We start from the raw sequence: 20,981 nt of genomic DNA, 5'->3' as shown, positions 1-20,981 counted from the left end.
AAATTACATTGTCTTTATAGTGACACTTTACAGTGTAATTATGATAATATTTATAGCAAAAGTTGATAGACTAGTAATGTTTAAGATTTTTTTTTTTTAATGGCAAGTGCATTTAAGGCGAAAGAAAAGAAATTTTATTGACCATAGCTGTTTAGCTTTTGTGGATTTTAGTCTTAATTTCCAAAAATGAAAAAGGAAGTTTATATTTTTTTCCCAAAGTACAAATCATATTTTTGTGCTTCAAATGATTATAAAAGTAATGTAGCTCATTGTAAAAATATTCAGAAAAATATAGATGAATATAATAAGACAAAAATAACTTCGTTTTGCAATACGTAGAGATTAGTTATCTTTATAAGATTTATTTATCCTTATGAACATTTGTCCACATATTCATACAAACCTATGTATATTTACAAAAATAGAATCTCACTATTTTATAACCTGCTTTTTTTCACTCACTATCTTGAACATTTTCCATGCTAATAAATATACTTCAACGCAGCTTTTAAAGTCTGAAAGTACCATGTTCTACGGAGACACTACATTTTAACTATTATTATTAAGCATGTAGGTTATTTCAGTTCTTTTTGTTATTGTAAACAATACTGTAACAAACATATTTATATAATGCCTTCATAGCCTAGTAATTATTTTAGGATGTAGTCCTAGAAATGGAATCGTGGTACTAAAGACTAGGTACATTTTTAGAACTTTGAAACATTCTGCCAAATTTACTTCCAGATAAGTTCTAGTATATGCAGACCCTCTTTTTACCCATATCTTCACTATCCCATTAATTTTTGTTATTATCCCATTAATTTTTGCTAGTCTAGTAGGAAAAAACAATATTTCATTGTTCTTTGATTTTGCTTTTTTTTTTTAAACTAATGATGTTATACGTCTTTTCATACTCATTGGCCATTTTTATTTCTTCTGAAGTGCTTTCTTCAGATATCATGTAAATTTACTAGTTTTATAATCTCTTCCTAATTTTTCTGAAAATGTAAGTCACTTTAATTAATCCATTTTGTAGACAATGGAACTGATAGTATAGAAATACTCAGTTACTGATGCCTAACGAAGATATTCAGGCTTGCTCTTATTAGAAAGTTTTTTAATATTGTGATATCTTAGCATATTAATTTGTAGTCTGGTTGCTTGTTGTACTCTTAAAGATACGATGGTTCAAAAACATGTATTCAAAAATGTATTTTCTAATTTTTATTTTATTTTTGTGGTAAACATATAACGAAATTTGCCATCTTAACCATTTTAAGCGTACAGTTTAACAGCATTAATTAAATTCATAGTAGTATACCACCATTACCACTATCTATTTCCAGAACTGTTTAATCACCCCAAACAGAAGCTCTACTCATTAAGTAATAACTCCCTATTCTTCCCTCCCACACAACCCCTGGTAACCTCTAATCTATTTCTGTCTCTGTGAATTTGCTGATTCTAGATATTTGATAAAGGTAGAATCATTACAATATTCTCTTGTGTCTGCTTATTTCACTTAGCATAATGTTTTCAAGGTTCATCCATGTCATAGCATGTATCAGAACTCTATCTCTTTCTGTGACTAAATACTGTTCCGTTGTGTGTATATAACATTTTGTTTATCCATTTATTTGTTGATGGACTCTTGTGCTTTTTCCACCTTTTTGGCTATCGTGAATAATGCTGCAGTAAACACTGGCATATGAGTATCTGTTTGAGTCACTGTTTTCAGTTCTTTGGGGTATATACCTAGGATTAGAATTGCTGGGTCATATGGTGATTCTTTGATTAGCTTTTTAAGGAACTGCCAAACTGTTTTCCACAGGGGCTACAGCATTTTGCAGTTCCCACTGGCAGTGGACAAGGGTTCCAATTTCTCTGCATCCTTGCCAACACTTGTTATTTTCTGAAAAACATACTTAACTGCATTTTTAACATACAAAAATGAAACAAATCTTAGTTCTAGCTAAACATTGGGGATGTTGATTATTATAAAATAATAGGAATTTATTTCAGTATAAACATGGACAAAATATGGGCAGTTTCTGTTTTGTTAGTTTACTGTATGTTAGTCTTTACTTTCTTTTTCTAATTTTGAAAAAGTGGAGAGTGGATAAAACAGCGGGAATATCACTTTCTGTTTCCTTTGCAAGTATCCTCAGTGTAAACTCCTTTCAACCTAGGTGAACCTAACTGAAATTTCAAATCCCGGCCTTATTTTACTAATAACTACACCTTTTGTTTATCTGGGGTAAATGTGCGTATGCATTTTAATAGTTTGATACTTGTGACCACAAGTCAGTGACCTAACTTACGACCAGTAGCTTCTTGTCATCCATTGCCCAAGGTCATTACTTACATTTATTAAGAATTGCCAAGTTACAGCCATAGTTATTATTTGTCCCTGAAATAAAAAAAATTCTGAAACCTAATGGAGGCCTTAAATAAAAATTTGCCATTAAGTATTCTGTGCCATATTAGTAGAAAAGATGTTCTTTTAAACCTAACACATTTTCCTTTTTAAAAAAAAATAGGAACAAGCATTTGATCCTTATGAAACATTATCACAGGATATTCTTTCACCAAAATTTAATGAACATTTCAGTAAGTTGATGGCCAGACCTGCAGTGGCTCTACACTTTCAGGTAAACTTAAATTGAATGTTATTTTTTATAAAGCAACTAAAGAAATATTTCACCAATCCTTCAAAATCTGTTAATTGTAAGCCTGTTCTAGGTTGTTTTCTGTTTTCTGTCTTGAGTTCTTTCAATTTGTCCTTAATGTGGAAATCATTTATAGAATACCATGACAAATACTGATTGACTAGAAAAATCTGGCACATTCTGGATCTGAGATCTAGAGATGAATATGGAGAGCTATTTCAGGATCTTATTCCCTACAGGAAATAGAACCAAAATCATAAAGAGTGGAGAATATCCTCACATATATTCATACAGATTTCTCTATCAGACCTGTCATTTAAAGGAGATAGATATATTAATGGAGAGTACACAAGTTACTTGGTTCAGTAATGCAGTTAGGTAAAGTGAGAGTAAGTGGAGAGGGACAAAATTATATTTTTACTCTCTCAACACTTAATGAAGGTAACACTGGCATTGATGATCCTTGACTACTACTTCCTGCATTTAGACTGGCTCTTCTCAGCATATGAATATGGTCAAATCTTTATTGTCCTAAAACAAGCGAATAAATAAATCTTTGTCACTGTAGCTCTTCCCCTTTTTGTTTTTTCCATTTGTAGCCAGTTGTCTTCATATTACTTTTTATCATTCTCCATCAAACTGCTACCATCTGTGTTCTAATCAGGATGTAACACTAAAAACTGCCCTTGACAGTGAACTTAACCACCAAATCCTGTAGATATTTTGATTTCATATTTATGTCTGTAGTATTTATTTGTACCTCTGTTGTCCTTTTTGACTCCTATGATACTACTTACACCTAATTTTCATCTTCTCTGGTTTCTTCTCAGTCTCCTTAGTTGCAGGTGTTACCCAACTTCTGTTAGCAGCCCCTGCTGTTCTGTTCCTCTGTGCTGTCCTTGGGTGACTTTATCCATGCCCTTTGCTTTCACCTATATGCTGGTGACTTCCTATTTGTATTCTCAAGTCGTAACTTTCTTTTGAACAGTGGATGTATGTGTGTGTATGTATATACTTTCGTATAACCAGCTGCCCTTTGAACTAATTCATTTGAATATCCCACGAGGACTTCAAATATAAATGTTCAAAACTGAACTTACCTGCCTCCCTCCTTTACTGTGAATTCCCATTATTATCATCTTCTACTTCTACTCTACTAAAAAACTTGTCAACTTGGAATAAAAGTTACACTTAATTCTCAAAATTTACTTAATTGAAGGAATAATTCTTTAAGTTAAATCTTATATATTCATATAAACCATGAAGTAGGCATCAGTTAAATGGGAAAATCTGCTTATAAAATCTTTGCATACTCATCAAAAGCACTCACAACATTTCTTGTTTTACTCTTATTTTATTAGTAATTCTTACTATGGGATTTGAATGGGATTTGAAATTTGAATTTAAGACCCAATTATTTAAGCTGTTGTTCCAGATATTCAGTAAAATTCAGAGTTAGATATAAAAACCCTTTTCAGGCCAAACTCACTTGTACTGTATTAACTTAAAACAGATTCTTCATTTGTAAAATGAAAAAGTAATGTTTTTTCAAAAAACTTTAATAAAAGTTTTTTATTAAAAAAAAAACACAACAAAACTTCTTTAGAAGATGTAGGCACACTTTAAGAATATGAGCTTTGGAGTCAGAACTTCTGGCTTTGAGCCAATTAATAGTTGTCTTACCCTGATCAAGTCACTTAATCTCTGAGAATCAGTTTGCTCATTTGTAAAATGATGATGATAATGTATACCTCTTACGGTTATGAAAATTAAACAGGAATACACTAAGCACATTTGGCACATATTAAACGGTCGGACATTAGCTTGTGTTGTTTTTAGAGGACTCCTTACACTATAAACACATTGCATTAATATTTTAGAATGCACTTTAGTAGCCATTTCAGTGTTAATTAACAATACAAATGATTTTTGTAGGCTAATTTTAAAGTTTCATCTTGGTTCCACTTAAAGCACTGTATATAAAATATATAAAATTATATCTAGCATAATCTGTATCACTATCTTAAATGATAAAAGAAATTAATTTCTGCATATCCTGGTAAAAGTCTATTGAACAAATTGTAGTTTACTTGAGTTAACAATAGGTGAGAGTTATGGGAGTGTTTACCTATGAGTATATATTTTAAAAGCAGCATCTCGAACTCTTTCTTCACTTTGTATATTGCTTCTGTCTGTATTTACCTGATGAGAAATACCACTTTAAATAAGTCAGCCTTAATGACATTTAAAATCAACATGAGTAACTTTTAAATGCCTTATAAATTTTAGAAAATCATTTATTCTGCAGACTATTAGTTTTCAAAACTGGGATATACCTAACCCTAGCTATACACTAAGATTTTCCAGGCAATATAAGGGTACAGGTATCTTTAAGGGACTTAGTTTCTAGTCTAACCTTGTTTGTGTTGTTGCATTCTCTTCCAGTTTTTCTTACACATTACTTCTTGTCATATTGAATTTTCCATTATGCATTGATCCAAGGTGTAAAAACCTCCAGGGTACCAGCCAGGGAAAAGAAAAAAAAAAAAAAAAAAGGATTGGTTCTGAAGGAGAAGGAAAGTTTATTGAGTGCAAAGCAAAAAGGGTTCCAAAAGCAGGGGATGGGGTGATTGTGTTAACTCCTGGTAGCTGAAATGTCATATCTACCTTTGTCTTGTCATGTCTATCTAAAAATTAAGAAATGAGAAGGTTGTAACAAGGGTGAATATTACCTTTTTTAAAAAGTACTTCATCATTCATTGGACATTGTGATAAAGGAGAGGTGAGGCTTGTGAAGTTTTCATACCTGCATGTTTTATATTAGAAACAGAGGTTCTTCCAGATGCTTGGTGTATGTGAGACTGTGACATTAACATGTGTATTTCAAGTTAAGAATGAAGTCAGACTTGTTGCAGAAATTTAGTCTGATCTGGCTATTTATTTTGACAGTGAAGATTGGCTTTATCAATTAAGTTATATAACAGACATTTTTCATAAATTAAATGAGCTAAATCTGAAATTTATTTGATCATTGTTTGGTGAAATATATTTAAATCACATCTACAATGTACCACATCCCCCAAAACATTTTTAATAAAATTGACATAAAAATGTGTGAGACAGTACACAGCTTTTCAGCATTCCTTTAGGATATGTGGAAGCCAAAACTTTTGAAGAAGAGCTGAGAAGACTATTGTTAAAGTTGTTTTAGCCGTGAAAGATGAAATGTATATATTTAATTATCTGATAACTTAAAGGAGGAAAAAACTTGATTTATAGCCCTTCAATTTCAATATAGAACATTCTTCCTATTATAGTTTTGATAATCTGTATCTTGTGTTCTTTTTTTTTGGGCAGGGGGGCGGCGCACTGCACAGCTCGTGGGTTCTTAGTTCCCCCCGACCAGGGATTGAACCTGGGGCTCTGGCAGTTAAAGTGCTGAGTCCTAACCACTGGACCTCCAGGGAATTCCCTGTAACTTGTATTCTTAAAATCTGCTTCTGTTAGGCACTGCTGTTATATAACCTTGATATCAGAGATATACTGTTTTTTGTCTTTTTGCTTTGCAGTCCATTGCTGATGGTTTTAAAGAGGCAGTTCGTTATGTCCTTCCACGCCTTATGCTGGTGCCAGTATATCATTGTTGGCACTATTTTGAATTATTAAAGGTAAGATGAAAGCTTCCTGAGGCAAAAAAATACTTGCATTTATGAGGCTTAAAACCTTTTTTAAAATCTGATGTTGTTTTCCATACTTTTTATTCATAAAAGTAAAGTATCTTAAATGTCTCCCTTCTTTCCACAGACCATAGAGAAACGCCTATATTTTTTATCTTCATATCATTTCCAAGTGGTAGATAAGAGGAAAATGTATATTTATCATTTGATAATATAAATTCTCAAAGTAATAACATAATAAAAAAGTTGACTTTTTAAAAATTATATTTTGGAGTCACACAGCAACAATGGTTTAACTCTTACTTTATATAAGTAATTAATAACTTTTATGTATAGCATTGTTCTAAACTTCCATCTTGCTATAACTTGTCAAGAAAAACGCTTTTAAAGTTGACACCTTTTCCGCATGCAGTATGCAGTGTAATAGCTAGAACCCAAGCAACAAATTAAAAAATAAAATTATGGTAAAACTTGAACTCTTTTTAAAGATCAGTACACATAAAAATATATTGAATTCCTAAAGTTCTAATATGTAGTATAAACTTTTTTTTTTTTTTTTTTTTTTTATTTATTTATTATTTTTGGCTGTGTTGGGTCCTCGTTTCTGTGCGAGGGCTTCCTCCAGTTGCGGCAAGTGGGGGCCATTCCTCATCGCGGCGCGCGGGCTTCTCACTGTTGCGGCCTCTCTTGTTGCGGAGCACAGGCTCCAGACGCGCAGGCTCAGTAGTTGTGGCTCACGGGTCTAGTTGCTCCGCGGCATGTGGGATCTTCCCAGACCAGGGCTCGAACCTGTGTCCCCTGCATTGGCAGGCAGATTCTCAACCACTGTGCCACCAGGGAAGCCCTAAACTTTATTATGATATATACATAGAGAAAAGTATAAAAACATAAACATGTTTTATAATAAATGTAATGCCTAAACACACCAGAGGGAAACCACTACCCTGACTTTAATGGTAATTACATTTTGCTTTTCTTTACAGTTTAAACACCTATGTGTATGTCACTAGAAATATATGTAGCCTGTTTCTGAACTTTTTAATCAGTTGGATCAAATTATATACATTATTTTGTGTCTTTTATCTCCTTTCAAAGTTATATTTGTATGATTCATTGATGTGGTTGTATGTTGTTCTAGTTTAATTTTCTCCCATTGTTTGAATAAACCATGATTTATTTATCCTTTCCTGGTTGAACAACAGTTTTTTGCTATTACTGATAACACTTGCTATGGACATTGTTTTTATATCTCTTGGTACACATGTGCATGCATTTTGTGTCTCTAGAGTATATACTCGGGGTTGGAATTGCTTGGTCATAGAGTGTGTATATTTTCAGATTTAATAGATGATGTCAAGCAGTTTTCCAAAGTGGGTTTTACAGTTTATACTCCTACCAGAATGCAGGTGATGTCTCTCTTTATGCATATTTTCATATTTTAAAAGTTCTGTCATATGGTATATTTATAATGGTATGTGGTGGTTTTGATTTGTATTTTCTTGATTATTAATGTGCTTGGGTATATGTTTATTGGCCTTTTGGATAACCTTTTATAGGGTTATTCAAGTCTTTTGCCATTGTAAATATCTTCTCTACTGTGACTTGTGTTTGCATTTCATATTTCTGTTTGTTTTTCTTGTTGTTGTGCATTAATTAAAACTGAGTATATTCCATATTTTTTCTAAGAGTTTAGTTTCACTGATGAGATCTGCGTGTGTAGGCTTCGTACGAGTAATACATTAGCAGCCCCAGATGTATATTTAGATTCCTAAAATTTTTTAGAGAATGTTCATGTCTAATTGGAAGTCCTATCATTAGTCTTAGAGTTGCCTTCTAATATTTGCCAACATTTAAAAATCCCGGCTCGACTGTAATTGAAGCTTATTTTTTTCTCCTATCTGGATGATTGGTTTTTAAAATCTCTGAGATCTGAATCTAAAATCAGACATTGACTATGATGCCCTGACTCATCCTGAGGCCACAGCTACTTTTACTACCAGTTAATTACTGGACTCCAAGTACTCTTAGCCATTGTGACTGGGACTAGTAGTTGGTCAGTTAATTAAAAATAAGGCAAAGAATCATAACAAAGAAGTATGCACATTTTATTTTAATAAATACACACAAAACCCCTACAAATGAACATTTATATGTATTTATATGCTAATCTGTTGACTTGGTGTAAAACTTTTTCTTTGAGTATGAATCTTGCTTAAGTACAAAAGGTATCTTCTATGACGTCTATTTTCCATTTCTTTTAGATGGTACATAAACTTGAAGATGCTTGTAAAGCAATCTGAGTGCAGATATCTTTTAAGTATTTATAATTTTTCCAAATCTTTTACGATGATCTTCCCTATACCTTTTTCTTTCTTTCTTTTCTTACTAGTCATCCATCTTATACACATCAGTGTATACATGTCAATCCCAATCTCCCAATTCATCACACCACCACCACCCAACCCCCCACCTCTTTCCCCCCTTGGTGTCCATACGTTTGTTCTCTGCATCTGTGTCTCTATTTCTGCCCTGCAAACCGATTCATCTGTACCATTTTCTAGGTTCCACATATATGTGTTAATATACGATATTTGTTTTTCTCTTTTTGACTTCGCTCTGTATGACAGACTCTAGATGCATCCACGTCTCTACAAATGACCCAATTTCATTTCTTTTTATGGCTGAGTAATATGCCATTGTATATATGTACCACATCTTCTTTATGCATTCGTCTGTAGATGGGCATTTAGGTTGCTTCCATGACCTGGCTATTGTAAATAGTGCTGCAATGAACATTGGGGTGCATGTGTCTTTTTGAATTACGGTTTTCTCTGGGTATATGCCCAGTAGTGGGATTGCTGGGTCATATGGTAATTCTATTCTTAGTTCTTTAAGAAACCTCCATACTGTTCTCCATAGTGGCTGTATCAATTTACATTCCCACCAACAGTGCAAGAGGGTTCCCTTTTCCCCACACCCTCTCCAGCATTTGCTGTTTGTAGATTTTCTGATGATGGCCATTCTAACAGGTGTGAGGTGATACCTCATTGTAGTTTTGATTTGCATTTCTCTAATAATTAGTGATGTTGAGCAGCTTTTCATGTGCTTCTTGGCCATCTGTATGTCTTCTATGGAGAAATGTCTATTTAGGTCTCCTGCCCATTTTTGGATTGGGTTGTTTGTTTTTTTAATATTGAGCTGCATGAGCTGTTTATATATTTTGGAGATTAATCCTTTGTCTGATGATTCATTTGCAAATATTTTCTCCCATTCTGATGGTTGTCTTTTCGTCTTGTTTATGGTTTCCTTTGCTGTGCAAAAGCTTTTAAGTTTCATTAGGTGCCATTTGTTTATTGTTGTTTTTATTTCCATTACTCTAGGAGGTGGTTCAAAAAAGATCTTGCTGTGATTTATGTCAAAGAATGTTCTTCCTATGTTTTCCTCTAAGAGTTTTATAGTGCCCAGTCTTACATTTAGGTCTCGAATCCATTTTGAGTTTATTTTTGTGTATGGTGTTAGGGAGTGTTCTCATTTCATTCTTTTACATGTAGCTGCCCAGTTTTCCCAGCACCACTTATTGAAGAGGCTGTCTTTTCTCCACTGTATATCCTTGTTTTCATAGATTAGTTGACCATAGGTGCGTGTTTGTGTTTTTTACGTTTTTTTCTCTGTAATTGATTTCTAATCTCACAGTGTTGTGGTCAGAAAAGATGCTTGGTATGATTTCAGTTTTCTTAAATTTACTGAGGCTTGATTTGTGACCCAAGATGTGATCTATCCTCGAGAATGTTCCATGCACACTTGAGAAGAAAGTGTAATCTGCTGTTTTTGGATGGAATGTCCTATAAACATCAATTAAATCTATCTGGTCTATTGTGTCATTTAAAGCTTGTGTTTCCTTATTAATTTTCTGTTTGGATGATCTGTCCTTTGGTGTAAGTGAGGTGTTAAAGTCCCCCACTATTATTGTGTTACTGTCGATTTCCTCTTTTAGAGCTGTTAGCAGTTGCCTTATGTATTGAGGTACTCCTATGTTGGGTGCATATATATTTATAATTGCTATATCTTCTTCTTGGGTTGATCCCTTGATCATTACGTAGTGTTCTTCCTTGTCTCTTGTAACATTCTTTATTTTAAAGTCTATTTTATCTGATATGAGTATTGCTACTCCAGCTTTCTTTTGATTTCCATTTGCATGGAATATCTTTTTCCATCCCCTCACTTTCAGTCTGTATGTGTCCCTAGGTCTGAAGTGGGTCTCTTGTAGACAGCTTATATATGGGTGTTGTTTTTGTATCCATTCAGAAAGCCTGTGTCTTTTGGTGTGAGCATTTAATCCATTCACATTAAAGGTAATTATCGATATGTATGTTCCTATTACCATTTTCTTAATTTTGGGGGGTTTGTTTTTGTAGGTCCTTTTCTTCTCTTGTGTTTCCCACTTAGAGAAGTTCCTTTAGCATTTGTTGTAGAGCTGGTTTGGTGGTGCTGAATTCTCTTAGCTTTTGCTTGTCTGTAAAGCTTTTGATTTCTCCATCGAATCTGAATGAGATCCTTGCCGGGTAGAGTAATCTTGGTTGTAGTTTCCTCCCTTTCATCACTTTAAGTATATCATGCCACTCCCTTCTAGCTTGTAGAGTTTCTGCTGAGAAATCAGCTGTTAACCTTATGGGAGTTCCCTTGTATGTTATTTGTCATTTTTCCCTTGCTGCTTTCAATAATTTTTCTTTCTCTTTAATTTTTGCCACTTTGATTACTATGTGTCTCGGTGTGTTTCTCCTTGGGTTTATCCTTTATGGGACTCTCTGCACTTCCTGGACTTGGGTGGCTATTTCCTTTCCCATGTTAGGGAAGTTTTCGACTATAATCTCTTCAGATATTTTCTCGGGTCCTTTCTCTCTCTCTTCTTCTTCTGGGACCCCTATAATGCCAATGTTGTTGCGTTTAATGTTGTCTCAGAGGTCTCTTAGGCTGTCTTCATTTCTTTTCATTCTTTTTTCTCTATCTTTTCCGCAGCAGTGAATTCCACCATTCTGTCTTCCAGGTCACTTATCCGTTCTTCTGCCTCAGTTATTCTGCTATTGATTCCTTCTAGTGCATTTTTCATTTCAGTTATTGTACTGTTCATCTCTGTTTGTTCTTTAATTCTTCTAGGTCTTTGTTAAACATTTCTTGCATCTTCTCGATCTTTGCCTCCATTCTTTTTCTGAGGTCCTGGATCATCTTCACTATCATTATTCTGAATTCTTTTTCTGGAAGATTGCTTCTCTCCATTTCATTTAGTTGTTTCTCTGGGGTTTTATCTTGTTCCTTCATCTGGTACATAGCCCTCTGCCTTTTCATCTTGTCTGTCTTTCTGTGAACGTGGATTTTGTTCCGCAGGCTGCAGGATTGTAGTTCTTGCTTCTGCTGTCTGCCCTCTGGTGGATGAGGCTATCTAAGAGGCTTGTGGAAGTTTCCTGATGGGAGGGACTGGGGGATGGTAGAGCTGGCTGTTGCTCTGGTGGGCAGAGCTCAGTAAAACTTTAATCCGCTTGTCTGCTGATGGGTAGGGCTGGGTCCCCTCCCTGTTGGTTGTTTGGCCTGAGGCAACCCAACACTGGAGCCTACCCGGGCTCTTTGGTGGGTCTAATGGCAGACTCTGGGAGGGCTCATGCCAAGGAGTACTTCCCAGAACTTCTGCTGCCAGTGTTCTTGTCCCTTGGTGAGCCACAGTTGCCCCCTGCCTCTGCAAGAGACCCTCCAACACTAGCAGGTAGGTCTGGTTCAGTCTTCAGTGGGGTTACTGCTCCTTCCCCTGGGTCCCGATGCGCACACTACTTTGTGCGTGCCCTCCAAGAGTGGAGTCTCTGTTTCCCCCAGTCCTGCCGAAGTCCTGCAATCAAATCCTGCTAGCCTTCAAAGTCTGATTCTCTAGGAATTCCTCCTCCCGTTGCCAAGCCCCCAGGTTGGGAAGCCTGACATGTGGCTCAGAACCTTTACTCCAGTGGGTGGACTTCTCTGGTATAAGTGTTCTCCAGTTTGTGAGTCACCCACCCAGCAGTTATGGGATTTGATTTTATTGTGATAGCGCCCCTCCTACCGTCTCATTGTGGCTTCTCCTTTGTCTTTGGATGTGGGGTATCTTTTTTGGTGAGTTCCAGTGTCTTCCTGTCATGATTGTTCAGCAGTTAGTTGTGATTCCGGTGTTCTCGAAAGAGGGAGTGAGAGCATGTCCTTCTACTCCACCATCTTGAACCAATCTCCCTATACTTTTTTAAAAAGACTTGCTTTAAAATTATTTGATTTGAGTTTTCATATAAATATTTTTTATACTCTTATTTCTTTAACTTATATAGTAATTAAATTACATAATTACAGCATAAGCACAAGTGTCATACATATTTAGAAACATGTACTACTGATTCTTGGTAAATATATGACTCAATTAGTGGGATCAGAAGGACCTAGGTATTCTAGAGAGTGACCCACTTATTTATAGCATTATTGTCCTGTGGGAATCAGTCTGTATGTTATACAGTGGGAATGATCCATAGTCAGAAATACATTCATGTGAGTTGTACATTTAGTGCATTTCTCACACTGTCACATTTTACTTCCAGTCAGTTCAAAGTAGTAGAAGTGAAGACACGTTCTTAACATTTTTCATTGCCTAGAGTAAAAAAAGTAGAGATATATACATGGTTAAAGGCACTGAAAATTTTGGCATTTCTTTCTCAATTTTTGAGGCTTGGGGTGAGGAGAGTGAGGGTGATGAGTGGAAAGAATACCTGCAAACATCCTTAGATGGTACCCAGCTTAAAGGGCTGTGTTTAAACTTATGCTCCATATTTTGTTAGGAGGGCTACACTGGAAATTTCACTTATGTTTCCTTAATTACAGTTTTGTTACATGGGCAATATTAAGGTTGCTAATTAGTCATGTTTTATGAGTTATATCAATTTCCATGTATGTACATATATTTATGTATGTTAATTTATGTATGTATATTAAATTATTATATATGCATAGGCACTTATATTACACTTATACTGTTTAAACACAAAGTTTTTAGAATACAATATATCAGGCACTTTGGTTATATGTTAAAATACATCTCAATATGAATTAACTTACTGTTTTCCCAAATAGAAAAGCCTATGAAAAATGTAAGTGAATAATTGAATAGTTCCCAAAACTTTAAATTGCAGAGGAGTGTCTTGAGTGCTATATTGGGAGTGTTGGTGAATAAAGGATGCAATGGTAATGGTATATGACAAAAAAAAAAAAAAAGAAAAATACATTTAACATCACAATGATGCTGTATACATGCGCGTGCACACACACAAGAAACAAAAAGTTTTTTGAAACACTACTTAGCATTTCATGCAATATATTCATGCACTATATTCTGTTCTATTCTGTTTCTTTCATTTTAAAAAAAAGGATTCGTTCATGTCATAATTCAATAGATTATGACATGCATTTTGAAAAACACAAAATAAGGACTAATTCTAGACAGAAGCAGAGAGGATTATCACATGGTCAGATTAGAAACTACTTTTTACTTTTATATCTGTTCTGACTGTGATACTGTTCCTTTTAATAACATTTTGTTTTTAATTGTGGTAAAGCATAACATGAAATTTACCATCTTAACCATTTTAAGTGTACAGTTCAGTAGAGTTAAGTATATTTCTGTACAGCCAGTGTCGGACACTTGGGTTGCTTCTACTTTTTGGCTATTGTAAATAATACTGCTACAGATATCGGTGAACAAATATGTCCTCGAGACTCTGCTTTCAATTCTTTTGGATGTATACCCAGAAGTGGAATTGCTGGAGCATAGGGTAATTCTATTTTTAATTTTTTGAGGAAGCACTGTACAATATTTCATAGCAGCTTTATACCATTTTATATTCCCACCAACAGTACATGCGTGTTCCAATTTCTCCATATCCTTGCCAGCACTTGTTATTTTCAGTTTTTTTGTTTTTTGATAGTAGCCATCCTAATGGATGTGAGGTGGTAGCTCATTGTGGTTTTGACTTGCATTTCCCTATTAGTGACAGTGAGCATCTTTTCATTTGCTTGTTGGCCATTCGTATATCTTCTTTGGAGTAATGTCTATTCAAGTCTTTTGCCCATTTTTAATTTGGGTTGTTTGTATTTTTGTGGTTGTATTATAGGAGTTCTTTATGTATTCTGAATATTAGTACCTTATCAGATCTGTCATTTGTAAATACTCTCTCATTCTGTTGATTGCCTTTTTGTGATACTGTTTGGGCTCAAGTACTCATCCAAAGGAAATTTCATTTCACGTTGAACTTACTTTGGGAGGGGAACCTATAAAAGAAGGCTTGTGGGCTTCCCTGGTAGCGCAGCGGTTGAGAATCTGCCTGCCAATGCAGGGGACACGGGTTCGAGCCCTGGTCTGGGAAGATCCCACATGCTGCGGAGCAACTAGGCCCGTGAGCCACGACTACTGAGCCTGCGTGTTTGGAGCTTGTGCTCCGCAATAAGAGAGGCCGCGACAGTGAGAGGCCCGCGCACCGCGATGAAGAGTGGCCCCCACTTGCCGCAACTAGAGAAAGCCCTCACACAGAAACGAAGACCCAATACAGCCAAAAATAAATATAAATAAAAAAAATAAAAATTAAAAAAAAAAAAAAGAAGGCTCGAACCAGTGTGACTTAAGGCTGTCATATTCTTTTGGGAATAGAAAACGCAGTCCTGGAGCAGTTTTAAGCCAGTTTTAATTTGAAATATCTGCCTCAGTCATATACCAAGGGAGATTTATTTGAGGACACAGTATTTAAATATTATTTGAGTTTTATTTCCCAGAATCAGAGTTTATGATAAGCAAGATAGAAAAACAACTACATAATGAGAAATTATGGGATATCATATATAGTTTTCCTGAAATTATTTTACAGTATGTTGTTGGATTATTATTTTTTAAAATCTTTGTTTGCTTGTTTATTTATTTATTTTTGGCTGTGTTGGGTCTTCGTTGCTGCGCGTGGGCTTTCTCTAGATGCGGCGAGCAGGGGCTACTCTTCGTTGCGGTGCGCGGCCTTCTCATTGCGGTGGCTTCTCTTGTTGCGGAGCACCGGCTCTAAGCGCACGGGCTTCAGTAGTTGTGGCTCATGGGCTTAGTTGCTCTGCAGCATGTGGGATCTTCCTGGACCAGGGCACGAACCCAGCGGATTCTTAACCACTGCGCCACCAGGGAAGTCCTAGATTATTATTATTTATAGCAATACTTTAAAGTTCATTTTATAGGTAATACGTTTCTTATTTTGGCCTTTTCCAATTTAAGCCCCTCTGGGGTTAATCATAAACTACTTTCATTTTCTTTATTTTTCTCAGATAAGTTTTAGATTTTTTCCTTAATATATATTTCAATCCTTATGTAAGAGGAAAAAGAAATAACAAATTCATTTCCTGATTTATAAGTATCTTTATAATATACTTCTTACATTCTAAGAAAAAAATATGTGTTTATCCTTCTGTTACTAAGAACATACTGACTCTCACTTAGGAACTGATTTATTCAAAGCTAAGTAATATTCTTTTACTCTCCAACTCTGGTCATTCTCTGGAAATTTAGTAATGGAAAGAATAAAAATTCTCCTCTCAAGAGAACTTAATCCATCTTAACTTAGTTTAAAGCTTAACAGGAAGACCTATTATTAATGACTTTAATGAGGTTCATTGGGAAAGGTAAGCCAATATTTCAATGAGACAATTGAAATTGTTTCTTTAGTAATACTTTTTTTTAACCTTTTACTTTGAAAAACATAGAAAAAAAGTTACAAAAATGGTATAGTGAACTCCCTTCATCTAGATTTGCTAATTGTTAACATTATGTAACAATTACTCTGTCAGTTTCTTTGCATTCCTGTGTGTGCTTATGTGTGTAAATGTATTTATAACATCAAGAACTTGAGATAATGTCTATTGAAAGAAATGTTCTGACTCTTGAAGAAAACGATGAGGAATATTTTACTGCATAATATTTACTCTTTCAGTACTGAAACATCAGTCAAGGACATCTAAAGGAAGAAAATACACATTTTAAAAAATCACATAAAGAAAAGTGATAGGTTTTAATGAGCTGAATTTCCCACCAAATTACTAAAATTCTATTTTTATGAAAATCTAGAGAGAAGTTTATTACTATCAAAAGAGAATTGATCACATATATTATTTCACATCTAAACTGAATTCCCAGAATAATGAATTAGAGACAAATTCATAATTTATTATAATTTCCCTTGTTTTAGGCACACATGTCTATAACAGATACAGCATTTTATAGAAATTCAAGAGAAGCATGGTAAGTATTTCAGTGAAGTCTCATAGAGTTAAGAAAAAACTTACGTGAAGTGTAAAATCTTGGGCAGGATACACATATACACAGCTAAGGAGAATAATGATTATCAGGTAAGCAAGGAATATATTCTTCAGTCAAATTCATAAGGTACTACACATTAATGAAAGATCACTTCCACTTTATTACTTAGTTTAAGTATATATTGCAAGGGCATTTATTCTCTTTGACCTCTTTTCCAAAGCACACTTACTTCATTTTATTTCTTAAACTGTGTAATTACCCAGTTTGTTTTTAAGATAGAGGGGATCCCCTTTAACTTGCGTTCACCAGATTTTGTCATAGTTCAGTATTTTGCATAATTGTGTTTTGTGTCATTGGAGAGAGGCAGTGTAGTAGTATGGCAAAAAGCCTGGACCCTGGAGTCAGAGTTCCTGTGTTTGAATATAGACTCTGCCACTCATCTTGGGTGTCTCAGTTTCTTCATCTGTGACATGTGTATAATAATAGTACCTATCTTACAGAGTTGTAACAGACATTAAATAAGCTAATGCATAAAAGAGCATGCAAAGAATAAGAGCTTAATAAATGCTCATTGTCGTTATTTGTCTGAACACTTAACAAAATTATAAGTACTTATACAACAGTCACTCTTTCTGATTACCCTATTGGGTACCTACCATTTGTGGGTACTGTACTAAAAATGAATAAAATATATCCCCAAGCTTTAAGGAGTTCATGGTTTAGTAAAGAAGATGAACATCAGACAAATAATTACAATGTAGTAAGTGCCTAATAGAAGTAGTTCTGTGGGATTACTGAGTCAGGAGTAACTAACCTCTGTCTAGGAAAGTTAGAAAAAAATTTATATGAGTGTTGGGTATGCAGAGGTTTATCCTACTGTTCTGGTGTGTTGGTGTTATTTAATTGGGGGAGCCATAAAAGGCATATGCTGAGGAACTACTACAGATTAAAAGAGACAGTAGAAACATGATAGCTAAGTACACACTGACTGGATCCTGTATTGGGGGGAAATTGTACTAAAGGACAGGATTGGGACATTAACTAAATTGGATATGCACTGTAAATTAGATTACAGAACATTACTAATGTTAAATTTCCTGAAGTTGATCACTATACGGTAAAAGAATTTTTGTTCTAAGACACATTGCTGAAATATCAAAGGAGTAAAGGGGAATAACACTATTTGAGAGTAGTTTGTGATATATTTGAATTTTCCTATATTCCAAAAAGAATCTCAGAACCATTTAGCAATGGTTCACCTTCCTCAGCAAGGAAATGAGAGGACTGTATCACAAACTACTCTCAGATAGTTCAGGGGGAAAATGCACATACACTCACACACAGAATGATGAAGCCTGTGTGGCAAAGTGTTAAAAACTGGTGACTCAGGGCTTCCCTGGTGGCACAGTGGTTAAGAGTCCGCCTGCCAATGCAGGGGACATGGGTTTGAGCCCTGGTCTGGGAAGATCCCACAGGCCGTGGAGCAAATAAGCCCGTGTGCCACAACTACTGAGCCTGCGCTCTAGAGCCCGCGTGCCACAACTACTGAGCCCACGTGCTGCAACTACTGAAGCCCGCACGCCTAGAGCCCGTGCTCCACAACAAGAGAAGCGACCGCAATGAGAAGCCCGCGCACTGCAAGGAAGAGTAGCCCCCGCTCGCCACAACTAGAGAAAGCCCGCGCGCAGCAAAGAAGACCCAACGCAGCCAAAAATAAATTTATTAAAAAAAAAAAACTGGTGACTCAAGAGTATACAGCAGTTACTTGTATTATTTTTATAACTTTTCTACAAATATGATATTTCAAAAGAAAAAACTTAAGGGGGGAGAAAAAAGGAAAGAGCTTCATAGGGAGGAGGCATTTGAACTGTATCATAGAGGCTGAATTCACCAGGTAGGTAAGGAGGAGCAGAGGCAGATAGGTAGAAAGCGGTAGCAGTGTGAAAGAGCATGACTTAACTTGCAAGGCAGTTCAGTGTGGTAATTTCCATGTCACTGTAAGAATGCATTCTCTCAAACATCTATAGAGAATTAGCTTGGATATTCATTAGTCTGATGTTTGTTGAATCTCACTGCCAAAAATTCAAGAAACGTTTAGCAAATTATTGGACTACGTTTATGCCAAAGAAAGCCATTGTTTTGTATACTTGTATCACCAAGAAATCATCGTGAAGTTTTGTTTCTCTTTGACAGCCTGTAATTCTTCATGGATATTTAGAAATGACAAGGCCATTTATGTGGAAGAGTTTGATCAGACTTAAGACCAAGTAGACAGTAGAAATTTAGTATCCTCATACACCTAAATTGAAAAGCAGTTCTCATTTTGGTAGAATCTCGTTATTAGTGATAATTTGGAAATTTGGATCAACAAAAGCAATAAGAATAAAAAACCTGTAATTAAGCATTTTATATCATCAGTGTCCATATTTACTAGGGAAGTATTTTAGAGTGGAGCTGAAAAGAATCTTTTTGTAAGAAGTCTTTCAAACAGCAAAATAAGTGATTTGGTAGTAATTTTCACCTTCAGAAGTCAGGACGATCGAGTGCAGATCATTTTTCAAACTTCCTGTGGTTTTTTGTCTCTTTTTCCTTATCTTTTCAATTTTCTGTTTCTTAAATCTAGAGATGAAGGTTTTATTTCTGATGTTAGTCACTTAAATTATTTATATTGCAAATCTTTGATAGCAAGACTTCTATATGTATCTTGAAAAATATCAGATGGCTCTGTGCTCTATATAGAGAATAATGTTTTTTTTTTAGAGAATAATTTCTAGACGTATAAATGAAAGTTAATGGATCTAGTACTTAAACAGTATCCATTCAGTTCCTTGCTGAGGAAAGGGAACCATTGCTGAATGGTTTTCAGATTGTTCTTGGAATATAAGGAAAATTTGTCATAAAATTTCTAGTGAGGTAGTTTAAGATCATGAAATACACTTAAATTTTAAAAAATTTTCTGAAGCAATTGTAATTTTTCCATATTCTCATGTATTCTCACATAAATTTGTATTTGTATCTACATAATCTCTGTATAATGCTCCACTTTGAATTCTTCTGTCAAACAAATTAAAACACTGACGCATCATGCAATCTGAATTATTTATTATAAGATGAATTTTCTTCCATTTTGAGACTGATCTATGGGAGAAGTTTTTGGTTAAGTGAAATAAAGCCAGAGTTGTTAGGATTAATAACACAATTTGTAATTATAAATCTTATTTTTAAGATTAGTAAGATAGGATATTAACTCATGGTTTCTTGATGTTTACTAGAATAGTTGAATTTTACAATGTAAAAAATATCAGTTGAATTTTTGTGTGATGCTGTTTGTAGGAAAGTTTATGGTAGATTGAATTGCTAAAGTTAGCATGCTCGATTGTGTTGTATAACAAAGATATGCAAGCTTTTAGAAATCTCTAAAACTTAAGAATTTAGTCATTAGAGAATGTGAAGCAATACGTGTTTATCTTTTCTCTGTTCATAGTTACTCATAAATAAAAGTAACTTGTAAGCTTCATGCTTTGCATATTTTAAACTATTTTGATATATCTGGAAAATGTCCAAATAGTTATCACAGTTGCTTTTTTTTTTTTTCTGATTGCAATGGTAGTAATATCTGTGTTATATTTACATATGTAGAAAAAGGGCTGGTTTGAAGGATCAGGAGGTATGCATAATTATATAAAATTATAGTTGTTTTTATTAAGTGTATTTAAAATTCTTTTGAGAGTTCATAATATTTGTTGCTGCTTCCTCTAATTATGAGAAAGGGAAAGAATTGACCAATGCAGGTTTAATTTTTCTTTTTGGTTTTTCTTAGCAATTGAAAGCATGTAGTGAAGAGCATGAAGACAGAGAATGTTTGAACCAAGCTATTACTGCTCTCATGAATCTCCAAGGTAGTATGGACCGAATTTACAAGCAGTATTCACCTAGACGCCGACCTGGGTAATTCCAAACTGTTGAAAATATGAATGCTTATGGAATACTTCTCTTATGTCTGATGTCTGGTTTTCTAAAGAAGTGTTGCTTACAGTGATAGTTGCATTCTTGAAAGTTATAGTTTTGTTTTACATTTTTCTTTTGTCCTTTAGTCTTTTAAAATTGGCATTGTCATATTGTTAAGATATATTTAATAAAATTTTTTAAAGATACCTTCAATAAGTTTTGTATCATTTATATAAGAAATTTAGTGTTATTTTCATTTTAATTCTTATGGCATTAAGAATGATATATAGAGCCTGTACTATTTCTCTTTCACAATAATGAAATTGAGGCATGTATTATTTAGTGGCG

The 20,981-nt window shown here is 34.6% G+C and overlaps 1 protein-coding gene across 1 annotated transcript in view; it reads left to right on the top strand.

Annotated features, from left to right (window-relative positions):
• Positions 1-20,981, top strand: part of SOS2 (SOS Ras/Rho guanine nucleotide exchange factor 2) — a 99,979-nt gene that overhangs the window by 44,659 nt on the left and 34,339 nt on the right. Inside the window, exons 7-9 of the mRNA XM_059914189.1 lie at positions 2,541-2,651; positions 6,239-6,337; positions 20,506-20,633. Of these exons, the coding sequence (XP_059770172.1) occupies positions 2,541-2,651; positions 6,239-6,337; positions 20,506-20,633 (338 nt within the window). The remainder of the gene's footprint in view (positions 1-2,540; positions 2,652-6,238; positions 6,338-20,505; positions 20,634-20,981) is intronic.

This window comes from Balaenoptera ricei, chromosome 2 (genome assembly GCF_028023285.1).
Source record: "Balaenoptera ricei isolate mBalRic1 chromosome 2, mBalRic1.hap2, whole genome shotgun sequence".
NCBI lineage: Eukaryota > Metazoa > Chordata > Mammalia > Artiodactyla > Balaenopteridae > Balaenoptera > Balaenoptera ricei.
Note: the sequence above shows the minus strand (reverse complement) of the source record. Positions and strands in the feature narration are given on the sequence as shown.